Below are 13,157 nucleotides of genomic sequence, written 5' to 3' on the forward strand. Positions count from 1 at the left end.
GGTCTTGCCATTAACTGTATATATTTTCCTTAACATTTGATCTCCCAAAGTGTAACACCTGACATTTACTTGGATTAATCTCCATCTGCCATTTCTCCGCCCATATCTGCAACTGATCTGTATCATGCTGTATCCTTTGACAACTTCCTGCAGTACCCACAACTCCACTGATCTTTGTACCGTCTGTAAACTTACTAACCCACCCATCTATGTTTTCATCCAAGCCATTCATATATATCTCAAAATAACAGAGGTTCCAGTACAGATCCCTACAGAACACCGCTAGTCACGGACCTCCAGCCTGAAAAACAACCTTCCACCACTACCCTCTGCCTTCTATGGGCAATCCATTTCTGAATCCACATGGTCAAATCACTGTGGATCCCATGCATCTTAATCTTCTGGATGAAGCAAAGAGTAATGATAAATGGGTCCCATTTGGAATGGCAGGCGGTGACCAATGGGGTACCATAAAGTTCGGTACTGGGATCACAGCTATTTACAATATACGTTAATGATATAGATGAAGGTATTAAAAGTAATGTTAGTAAATTTGCCGATGACACAAAACTGTGTGGCAGGGTGAAATGTGAGGAGGATATTATGAGAATACAGGGTAACTTGAACAGGCTAGGTGAGTGGATGGATGCATGGCAGATGCAGTTTAATGTGGATATATGTGTGATTATCCACTTTGGTGGCAAGAACAAGAAGGCAGACTATTATCTAAATGGAGTCAAGTTAGGTAAAGGGAAAGTACAATGACACCAGTCAGTGAAAGCAAGCAAGCTGGTAAAGCAGGCAGTGAAGAAAGCTAATAGCATGCTGGCCTTCATAACAAGAGGAATTGAGTATAGGAGCAAAGAGGTCCTTCTGCAGCTGTACAGGGGCCCTGGTGAGACTGCACATACAGTATTATATGCAGTTTTGGTCTCCAAATTTGAGGAAGGACATTCTGGCTATTGAGGAAGTGCAGCGTAGGTTCAAGAGGTCAATTCTCAAAATGACGGGACTGTCATATATTGAAAGATTGAAGCGAGTGGGCTTGTGTGCATATGAGTTCAGAAGGATGAGAGGGGACCTGATTGAGACATATAAGATTATTAAAGGATTGAACACTCTGGAGGCGGGAAGCATGTTTTTGCTGATGGGTGAATCCAGAACCAGAGGACACAGTTTAAAAATAAGGGATAGGCCATTTAGACCAGAGTTGAGGAGAAACTTCTTCACCCAAAGAGTGGTGAGTGTGTGGAATGCTCTGTCCAGAAAGCTGTGGAGGCCAAGTCTCTGGGTACTTTCAAGAAAGAGATGGATAGAACTCTTAAAGATAGCGAAATCAAGGGTTATGGGGATAAGGCAGGAACAGGATACTGATTGTGGATGATCAGCCATGACCATAATGAATGGTGGTGCAGGTTTGTAGGGCAAATGGCCTACTCCTGCACCTATTGTCTATTGAGTCTATTTATTATCATTATTATTGGAGAGCCTCAGAGTGCCTATTCCAAGTCCAGCTGAAGACACAGCCACTTGTTGTGGATCAATTCAAACTAAATGTGCACTGCAGGCTTTGAAGCTTGAAATTTAATTGATTAGTCACACAGGGCAAACTAAATATGATCTCATGCTCTCCTTATTTCGATCTTTTGATGAGCCTGTGGTTTGGCCTCAGCTGGAGTGTAGCACTCAATTCTGAGTGACACACTTTAGGACGGCTGTCAAGGCCTTAAAAACATAGAAAATAGGAGCAGAAATAGACCAAACTGGTTGAAGATGTTCTGTGCTTAAAACTGTCACAGATTGGCATTTGCTGATTTCAATTTCTGCAACAGAAAGATCATCATGAGGCATGAATCGGGAATAGGATCCAAACCCATGGAACAAAAGTCTCCTTGCTGTTGGCCCTTTGAGCTAACAGGATCATTGCTGATCTTCTACCTTAGTGCCATATTCCCATTCTCTCCTTAAACCTCTTAACATCATTAGCTTCTAAAAATCTATCTAGTTCTATCTTAAATATATTCAGTGGCTTGGGCTCTACAACATTCTGTGGTAGAGAATTCCACAGATTCATCAACTTCCTTGGGAGGAAATTTCTCATCATCACACTCCAAAATAGCCTCCCACATATCCAGTATTCAGATACTTTTATCGGACTCCCTGACCTCCCCCCACCCCCATATCACCATCATCATCATTCCCTGCATCCAGTCTGTCCAGCCATGTCAGAATGTCATGTTTCAATGTGAGCCCCTCTCATTCTTCTAAACTCCAGTGAGTATAGGCCCAATTGACCCAATCTGTCCTCATACAACAAACCTGCTGTGTGGTGAATCAAAGTTTGTGAGAAGATTTGTAGCTCGGGTGCTCATTATTGTGGTTCTGTTTGGGAATTTGTGTTGCAGACGTTTCGTCCCCTGTCTAAGTGGCATCCTCAGTGCTTGGCAGCCTCCGTGAAGCACTTCTGTGATGTTTCCTCCGGCATTTGTAGTGGTTTGAATCTGAGGTGAATCTTCACTGCACTCTTGCTATGAATGGTGGATCCTTTCTTAAGCAAGGAGACTAAAACTGTACATAATATTCCAGGTGGTCTCACCAAGATCTTGTACAGCGACAGTAAAACTCCCTTGCTCCTGCACTCAACCTCTCTTGCAATGAAGGCCAACATACCGCTTGCCTTCCTAACTGCTTTCTGCACCTGTGTGCTTACTGTCAATGATCAGTGTCACAAAGACATCCTGGTTCCTTAATTCATCAACCTTTCCCAGTCTATCACCATTTGTACAATACTTGCCATTCTGAATTTTGTACTAACCTGGACAACCTCAGCTTTATCCATATGCACATACTACGTATTTGCCCACACACTCAATAAGTCACCTTGAATCCTCATTATGTCCTCTTTACCACTCATGCTCCCACCTAATTTTGTAACAACAGTAAACTTAGAAATATTACACTCAATTCTCTCATCCAAATTGTTGATATATATTGTTAAGCCAGACCTAAGCCCTGGTCCCTGAGGTTCCCTACTTGTCATTGCCTTCGATTTCAAAGATAACCCCTTTATTCCTACTCATTGTTTCCTGTCTGCTAACCAATACTCTGTTGATGCTGATATATTACCACCAATCCCATGCGCTTTGATTGTGTATGATGTCCTCTTATTTGGGACTATATCATAAACTTCCAGTTGAAAATGATACTCATATCTGGCTCATCCTAGAAAGAGGCTGCTAGGCCTGGAGGTTAGTTTGACAAAAGACCAGCCTTGAGGCTCCAGCACTTGGTTCAATTTATGGAAGAAAATGTTTAAAAACCCCAAACCGCACACTCCCAATGTCTCATCTGATCAACAGATGACCTCATGACTAACACCCACACCCTGATGACCACTCATATTTCCAAAGAATTTCCTGTATATCTCTGCCTTAAACATGACTGGTTCCCTTTTGATAACTGTTTTGACTGTACCAATGAGCTTGACAGTTCCAATAAATTTATCCTTTTTATAAACACAGTAATGTCCATCCATAAAAGCCCAAATGTCACTTAAACTCTCTCAAAGGGTACCTAAAGAACATTAGATCTCTTTTAAGGGGTATTCAACAAAGGGTTACTAACCTCTCCAATGGAGAACCCTAGTCATCCAAAGAACTCTGGCATTGGAGGGCACAGGTTTAGGGTGAGAGAGGAAAGATATAAAAGAGACCTAAGGGGCAACTTTTTCACACAGAGGGTGGTATGTGTATGGAATGAGCTGCCAGAGGATGTGGTGGAGGCTGGTACAATTGCAACATTTAAGAGGTGTTTGGATGGGTATATGAATAGGAAGGGTTTGGAAGGATATGGGCTGGGTGCTGGCAGGTGGGACTAGATTGGGTTGGGATATCTGGTTGGCATGGACAGGTTGGACTGAAGGGTCTGTTTCCATGCTGTACATCTCTATGACTATGACTCTAAGTCACTCATTATTTACATGCACATAGTATATGATACTGACCTAGCTAGCTCAGAGCCAGCTCCTCCAGTGAACAGAACCCCTGACACTCCTGCTTATATTTTTCAGCCAAGACTCCTCGACTGGACCACATTAACAGCCCCAATCAGGAACTCATATTTTATGAGATCTACCTGACTGACTTCATTCCAATCACCACAATATCCCATTCCTGGATGATAATACTTGAGGCAAGCTTTACACAGTCTTACATATATTTACTGAATGAAACATTACAAACATATACCTCCCAACTCAATCAGCCCACAGTTTGAATCTCTCTCTCTCTCTCTCTCTCTCTCTCTCTATGGTCTTATGAAACACCAGATAATGCCCTCCTCGTGCATATAATTATATCATTGGCATGCAACTAGTACTGACATTGATGGGGTGGGGAAGTTATGTGGAGTTAAAATCAGCCTCCTTAAAACTACTAGCTAGCTCTCAGCTACTAAGATAATGATATCCTTTAAGGACTCTAGTGGAGGATAGAACTATTGCTTCAATATCCATGCTGCTTATCTCTCATGCCCTGCTTTCCATTTAAATGAACAATGGAAGCAAATGTAGCACTTTTTATTTTGAATGTAAAGGATGTTAATTTAATTGTTGTACAATTCATAGAGTTTTGTTTTATTCTTTATTTGATTATTGGAATAATATTTGTATTTCTCAGATGGTAATTTCAGTTCCTGTATGTTTGAAATGTCTAAAAATGTGAGCAAGGACATTGCTTAGTTCTCCTTTCATTTCCTTAGCAGAATCTCAAGTAATTATGCCCTGGCAAGATTTATGGCAGAGTCATAGACTCATACAGCACAGTAGAGATCTTTTGACCCATCACGTTTGCACCAACTTATCTGTACTAATCCCATTTTCCAACACTAGGGCCATAGCCATGAATGTTATGACATTTCAAATGCTCATCTATATATTTTTCAAAGAGTGCAAGACTTTCTGCCTCTACCTCCCTCCAAGGATTGTACTCCAGATTCCTGCCACCCTCTGGATGAGGAAAACATTTCCTCAAATCCTCTAAACCTTCTGCTCTTCACCTTAAAATTATGCCTTTTCGTTATTGACCTTTTATATCCACCCTGTCCATGCCCCTCATAAACTTACATACCTTAATCAGGTTACCCCTCAGCATTCTCTGCTCTGAAGAACACAACCCAGATCTATCCAACCTCTCTTTATAGCTAAAATGCTCCATTCCAGGTAACATCCTGGTGAATCTCCAGTGCACCCCTCACCCAGTGCAATCACATCCTTCCGATAGTGTGACGACCAGAACTCCACATACCAATCCAGCTGTGGCCTAACCAAAGTAATGTTTGGTTCCAATCTCCCTGCTGTTGTAATCTATGCTACAATTGATAAAGGCAAGTGTCTTGCATGTCTTCTTAACCACCCTATTAATCTGCCCTGCAATCTTCAGGGTTTTTACGGCCAAGCACCCCAACATCACTCTGCGCTTCCGAGTTTCCTAGTGTCCTGCCATTCATGGAGTACTCCCTTGCTATTTCTTCCAAAGTGTGTCCATTTTCAACATTAAATTCCTTATGTCACTGATTTGCCCATTTGATTAATCTGTCCTTTTTAGAAACTTTACTGAATCCATTTTAAACTACATTACTGCATTACTCTCACCTGCAAACTTCTTCTAAAAAAAAAATTCAATAATTTTTTTTAGGCATGACTTCCCTCTGACAAAGCCATTGCTGACTATTCCTATTTAAACCTTGCATCTCCAAGTGGAGATTAATTCTCTCCTTCAGAATTTTCTTCAATAGTTTACGAACCACTGAAGTGAGACTCACTGGTCTATAATTCCCTGGTTTATCTGCCCTTTGATAAGCAGAGCCACATTAGTTATCCTCCAGTCCTCCGTACCTCCCTGTGACCAGAGAGGAATTAAAACTTTGGATCAGAGCCACATAATTTTCTCCCTTGTTTTCCACAGCAGCCTAGGACACAACTTATCTGCACTTGTGAATCCGTCTACTTTTAAACATGCCAAACCCTCCGATACTTCTTCACTCCCTGTGTCAATCTACTCAAGAGCCTCACAGTCCCTGTTCCCAAATTCCATACCTACCTCCTTCTTCTTCTGAGTGAAGACAGAAATCAAGCACTCATTTAACACCTTCCCAATGTCCTCTAGTTTCACGCACAGATTGCCTCTTGGCAGTAATGGGCCCTACTCTTTCCCTGCCTGTACTCTGCCCCTATATATTCTTGTAGAATAACTTGAGAATCCTCAAAATTTTACCTACCAGTTTTTCTTCATGTCCCCTCTTTGCTTTCCTCATAGCTTTCTTATAGTTCCCTCACTCACCTCCTTCTAACCTCAGCACTTCTACACTCCATTAGGGTGTCCATTGATTTGGTCCCTTTGTAGCTGTTGAAATACATTTCTTTTTCTTCTTGATCAGTCCTGAATAGTCCTAGACATCCAAGGTTCTCTGGGCTTGTTGCTCCTACATGTTCACCCGAAAGGGAACATGTTGAACCTGTAGTCTCATGTCATGTTTGCACACCAGTGTCTCCCCACACCCCACCACTGTTCTGCTGTAGATTTTTCCACAAATAGCTGTTCCTCATCTACCTTGGCCACATCTTGCTTTATTTTAATAAAATCTGCCATCTCCAAATTCAAAACCCTTTCCTGCAGATCATTTTTCCCTTTTTCCATAAACATTTCTCCATTAGGATTGCATGAGGAGTCCAGCAAAGTTACATGTCACATCTCCAATCCACCTAGACGACACTTCTGACTTAAATGCTGCTGGGCAGGGTGTAATGGTAACTCTGATTGTAATGCTGCAGGCAAGGATCTGTGCTCAGCTCATTGACTGGATCAAGGTAGATCTTCAGGTTGTTTGCTTGCTCGCTCCTACAGTGCTCACTCACTTTGAGCCTATGTGGCTGTACACAGTATTCTTGCCTTGCATCGCCTTAACTTGTCTTTTTGTTTTTGCACACCCCAACCCTCTCTTCAGCCAGAGCACAGTACTAGTTTATTGCCCTGTCAGTTAGTGGAGACACAAACTCAATAAGCTTGTCATGGTTGTCAGCAATGACAATTCAAAGGGGTAGCCTTCAGTTAGGGTGTCCTTCCGCAGTAAGTCAGGGGCAGACTTTGCACCAATCCAATGGCTTGGACGTGGTCAGTTAGCCGCTCAGGGCAGCCTGAGTCATGATGCTGCTCTCATAGGGGTGAGGAGCTGAATGTTGGGCAGGTGAATGAAGGAATCCTGTAATGGTAGGGAATGAGCCTTTTCGATGGCAGGTGTTTCAAGCAGTGGAGGTAGAGTGAGTGTGAGGTATTGGAGAGAAGATGTTGTCAATGATGTTGGTGGAGTGAAGGAGATCATTGACCTTCTACCTACAACTCCTTCAGGCAGCTGAGATTGCCTTGACTTGGATAGCAACCTCGGACCAGGCGACCATAGCCTGGAGTCATGGCCCGCTCTGTTGGTCCTGGGAGGAGGGCATCCTGTGTGTGCACCACCCTGACCATCAGAGTTCCTAGATCCCTCCAAAAAGAAACAACATATCTCACACTTAGCCAAGATAGGCAAGATCCAACCTTTGTGGTTTCTACATGTTTCTTAGCTTCCTGAAGCTCCTTTCTTTTTCATGCACTTTCATGGAATTACAGCTTAGAAAAGGCCATTCACCCCATTCAGTTTGTTTATCCTATATTGGGACAGTATTCTAAAATTACTTACCCACTCTGTAACCATTTACCTCTTTGAATCATAGGACAGAATCTTGTCAAGCTAACAAGACTCTCCCCTGCTGGCTCAGATAGACTGGGTAGGCTGGGCCGTGTTTCACTGGAGTGCAGAAAGTTGAGGGTGACCTTATTGAGGTTCATAAAATCATGAGGTGCATAGATAAGGTGAATAACAATGGTCTTTTTCCCAAGGGTGTGAGAGTTCAAAACCTGAGGGCATATTTTTAAGGTGAGAGGGAAAGGATTTAAGAAGGGGAAACTTTTTTACACAGAGAATGGTTCGTGTGTAGAACGAGCTGCAAAGGAAGTGATGAATGCGGGTACTGTTACAACTTTGACAAGACATTTGGTTAAGTACACGAATAGGAAAGGTTTGGAGGGATATGGGCCAAGCACACGCAGGTGGAACAATTTAGTTTGGGAATATGGTCGGCCTGGACTGGTTGGACGAGAAGGTCTATTTCCATGCGGTTTGATTCTATGACTCCATGAGAGACCGATGTGTTACCCGTCTCCAAGGAGCTGCTGTACAACAAGTTAACCTGGCAATAGTAAGGTCAGTCTGGGTCTTCCCCTGAAATCAAATCCCTTGAACAGACAGCTCCCCTTATTGAGAATTGCAGGGGCCGGCAGCTCCTGTGCTTGTTAATGCCATTGGGGAGGTCATAGCCATATTGGCGGGAGTCCCAGGATTACTGAGCAACCCAGGTCAAAGATAATTGATGTGGGAGGGGGTGTGGGTTAATGATGTGATTTCCTGACTTGGGTCAGGTGGATCCAGCAATGGGGGAAGGACATTGTTGGCAGCAAGGCAAGGAGGTAGCTGTCAGCAGGAACCCTCCCATTCTTGCTGATGTTCAGTCTCTTGATCAGGCACTGATTGCCTTTGTAAAGGCCCTATTCCTGATGAGGGCTTTTTGCCCGAAATGTCAATTTTCCTGCTCCTCGGATGCTGCCTGACCTGCTGTGCTTTTCCAGCACCACTCTAATCTAGACAATGATTGCCTTTGACCAAGGGACACGCCCTTCTCATCTCCCACCCCTATCCTATCCAACCTCTGGAGGTGGAAAGCTGTTTTAGCTGCCATCCAGGCTGTATGACAAAAACCCATCAACTGCTGGCCTAACACCAATCCCAGTGAAATAAGGCTTTTAAAAGAAAATTAATTGGCCACTTGAGCAATCATAGGCCTTCCCACTCAGAACCTGATGCTGGAGAAGGTGGCTTGGGGCTGGGATTCAAGTACACTACCATCCTATCTAACTAAATATCCTTCATGCCTCCCAGTTCTCCAACAGAGAATCCAGAAGATTCTGCCCATAGAACCCTGAGCCACAGAAAGAGGCCACTTGGCCCTTCAAGCCTGTATTATTATTATGATCATTACATTATGATCTCAGATCTGACTGCCAACTTTATGTTATGATTATAAGCGAGATTACTAAATTATGTTATTATCTAGATACAGAACAATAGCCTTTGTTTCAAAAGTATACAAAAAAGTTAGTAAGGGCACTTATGAACAGAATAAAGCCACAAGATTCTACAGTTTTGAATAACAAACATTACTTTATTATGCAAGTGAGAACAGTAAGGTAAAGTCACCACAGTCTCAGAATTTGAGAGTAATACAATCTAAAATACAACTTACTTCTAACACCCAGAACTGACAGGTCCAGAGCAGGTGTTAGAGTTTAAATTCAGTAATTATCTAGAATTAAAAGTCGAATGATTGCTATGAAATGATTGTTGTAAAACCCCATCTGATTCGCTAACGTCCTTTAGGGGAGAAAACTGTCACTCTTATCTGATCTAGTCTATACAACAACATGGTTAACTCTTTGTTACCCTCTGATAACTGCATAGACCATCTGACATTGATGATGGCACCAGAAAGTGACAACAGCAAACTCAGCTGACAGCGCCTCATGGATGCCAGGTCTAGAGTTGCTAGATATATTTAAAGTCTATCCCGTTTTGCAAGGTATTAGTGCCACACAACATGATGGAAGGTATCAACACAGCAAAGTCCTTCTTAACAACATCTGGGGGCTATTTACAAAACTGGGAGAGCTGACTCACAGACGAGTCAAGCAACAGGCTGACACAGTCATACTCACAAAACCTTAGCTTACACACACAACGTTAAGTAACATTTGTACCTCACAAGTGCCAGGAAAATGACCATCTCCAACAAGAGACAATCTGACCATCACCCTTGACATTCAATGGTGTTACCATCACTGAACCCCCCACTATCAACATCCTGGGGGTTACCATTGACCAGAAGCTCAACTAGACTCAGTGGCTACAAAATCAGGTTAGAGCCTAGGAATACTGCAGCGATTAACTCTCCAATGCCTGTTCAGTATCTACAAGGCACAAATTAGGAGTATGATGGAATACCCCCCACCTGCCTGGATGAATGGAATTTCAACAATATTCAAGAAGCTCAACATCATCCAGGACAAAGCAGCCTGCTTGATTGACAACATATTTATGAACAACTACCCCCTCCACTACCAATGCTCAGTAGCAGTTGTGTGTACCGTCAGCAAGATGTACTGCAGAAATTCACCAAGGCTCCTAAGTGAACACCTCCCAAACCCATGACATTACTATCCAGAAGGACAAAGGCTATAGTTACATGGGAACATCACCACCTGCAAGTTTCCCTCCAAGCCACTGACATCTGGATTTGAGAATATTTTGGCATTCCTTCAATGTCATTGCGTCAAACTCCTAAAGCTTTCTCCATAATGGCATTTTTGGTCTATCTGTAGCATCAAAGTTAGCTGACCACCATATTTTGAATGTAAACTAGAGATGGGCAATAAACTAATCCACATTCCCCGTGAATGAATAAAAAGAATGCAATCAAAGCAGATCCTATGGATTTATCAGCACTCCTCCTAGATATTCATGAAATGGTGAGTCATCAGGTCTAATTAGACCTCACACGGGATTACCATTCTTCACTTCTGCAGATTTGGCCTGAAACTCCCTGTGAAGAGCTGTTGCTGCACAATTAAATCAAATTAATGAATGTTACCATTCTGTTCTATCTGACTCCATTTTGGATTCCAAGGACCCTGGAAGCAGCATTCCAGTACCTCTTCACGGGTAACATTTCTACTAATGGTTCTGATGAAAAACCATTGTATTCAAAACATTTACTTTGCTTTCTTTCCATACATGCTGTGAGACCTGCTGAATTTCGCCAACAATTTCTGCTTTGGTTTCACACCTAACATTGAGTTTATTCTCTGTCTCTTTCACATACTTCCTTGAAAGAGGTGTCTAAAATGGGCCCACTGCAAGGCTCTTTCCCTCCAAGCCCTGCAATATTTTCACTCCAACTACTGATTTAATTCTTTCTGAAAGTCATTGTTGAATTTGTTTCCATCGCCTTGTCAGGCAGGACCTTTCAGATCACAATAATCGCTGCATATAAATATTTTCTTATGTCACCTCTGGTTGTCAGGATAGTCATCTTAAATCTGTGATATCCAGTTCCTAACGCTCCTACCATGGAGTCAGATTCTCCTTCTTTTCTCTAATAAGATCTTGCATGATTTTGAACACCTCCGTTAAATCACCTATTACAGGAATCTGTTTAATCAATCTGTGAATGTTAGATAATTTAGTCAGTAATTCAGATAATGAATTCCTTAACCTCACACCCTTCCTCATTCTTGTTTTTAATAATTCACCCATTGCCCCGCCCTCACTATCTCAGTAATCTCCTTTAGCTACACAACTGTCAATGATCTTTGCAATTCTCCAACTCTGCCTTTCTGAACTTCCCCAATTTTTAATTGCTCCATCTTTAATTGTCATACATTTTGCTGATTCTAAGCTCTAACACTAAACCTATTTCTCTGGCCAAGCTTTTTGTCACCTGTCCTAATTATTTCTTAAGCGGCTTCGGGTGAACATTTGTTTAAAAACATGTGAAATGTAATTGGGCATTTTATGCCCAGAAACCAAGGGCTGTTGTGGAACAGCTTGGGTTCAAATCCCACCTGCTCTAGTATTGTGCAATATCATCTCAGAACAAAAATATCTATTAAAACCATGTTGCTGTTGCAACTGGACAAAAACTGCAAGAAGCTATGAGTACAACAGGTGATAGAGCTGGGCAGGGCTAGCTTTGGAGCTAACAAAGATACATCAGGAGAAATAAAAAATTCTGATCCTGGACCATTCTATTTCCATACCCCCATAACATTTCAATGATTGATCTTAATCTTAATAGCTCCACCTTTTCCCTATATAGCTGAAAGATTTCTTGCCATCTATAGATTTGCAATCTTATGGATCTGAAATTATCTCTGACTTTAAAATTTCTTATAATCTCATGTTTACATTTCTGTGAGAAGTTAGAACCCTTTTGGTTATAAGTTTATAATTTGCATTAGAGTGATCAAGATTATCTCTCCACACACCCCTTTTAAGCCTTTAAAGGTCACTCTACTTAGACTTTAATCTCTTGTCATGTTCCACGGCTCAGAGATTCCTTGTGTTTGTCTAAAGTCTTGTAATGTTTCATTAGCTGGAAATATATCACAGTTTCACAAAAAGTCAGATGATTAAATTATATGTAAATACTTGTAATAACTGTAAATGTAAATAACCTGTAAAAGCAAAAAAGAGGTTCACTTTCTGCACAAGTGCAAAATAGAGACAACAAGAAAACTAATTTATTTAACTTGACAGACTGGATTCCTTGATCTGTACAATTAAAAACTAGATCAACTTACCTTTAACATCAACTGAAGTTTGAGTCAGTGCCAGAAAGGCCTGGCTCAAGGCAACTAGTATCAGAATTCTCCAATTGGTCATCTCTAACTTTCCAAGTAAATCTGCAGAGAGGAACCACCGCCTTTAAGCATCCAAGTGAGATTGTGGTTATGACCAAGTGTTAAGCACGGTCTCTTCCAACCCTGTTCCACAGCCCTTTGGTGACAGGAAACAGGAAATTACAAATATCTAACCTACTATACTTGAAATTAACAACAGAATTAACTAGTCTGAAGTACATTAACTGAAGTACACTCAGAAGCATAAAGCATCATTAGTACATATTTTTCCACAAGTTTGAGAATTGTAAAGAATTTTTAGCTAGTTATTGTTTGGTAAGAAGTGGCAGTTTAGATATGATACATTAATTAATTAAATATAGGAAGTACACAACCGGAGACAATTGAGGATAATTCACTGAATTTTAAACGATGAGCAAACAGTTGACATTGAGTATATCAATCTCATTAAAGTTGTGAAGACAGCATCTTGCTCTCCATCTAAGTAGGACTCTTTCCTGGGTCTTCCCTCTGTCTCATCTGGTTCATCTTCCATCTGAAGCCTCTGGACTCCCCCCTAACAAAGGCACCTTCTCTGACTCTGAGCATTTA

At 41.6% G+C, this 13,157-nt stretch overlaps 1 protein-coding gene across 1 annotated transcript in view; it reads right to left on the reverse strand.

Moving 5' to 3' along the window:
* The window catches only part of LOC132824461 (lymphatic vessel endothelial hyaluronic acid receptor 1-like), a 60,935-nt gene extending 48,245 nt beyond the window's left edge, over positions 1–12,690 (reverse strand). The window contains exon 1 of the mRNA XM_060838987.1: positions 12,507–12,690. Within this exon, the coding sequence (XP_060694970.1) occupies positions 12,507–12,588 (82 nt within the window). The 5' untranslated portion in view covers positions 12,589–12,690. The remainder of the gene's footprint in view (positions 1–12,506) is intronic.
* Between the last annotated feature and the right edge of the window lie 467 nt (positions 12,691–13,157).

Source organism: Hemiscyllium ocellatum, chromosome 18, assembly GCF_020745735.1.
Source record: "Hemiscyllium ocellatum isolate sHemOce1 chromosome 18, sHemOce1.pat.X.cur, whole genome shotgun sequence".
Lineage (NCBI taxonomy): Eukaryota > Metazoa > Chordata > Chondrichthyes > Orectolobiformes > Hemiscylliidae > Hemiscyllium > Hemiscyllium ocellatum.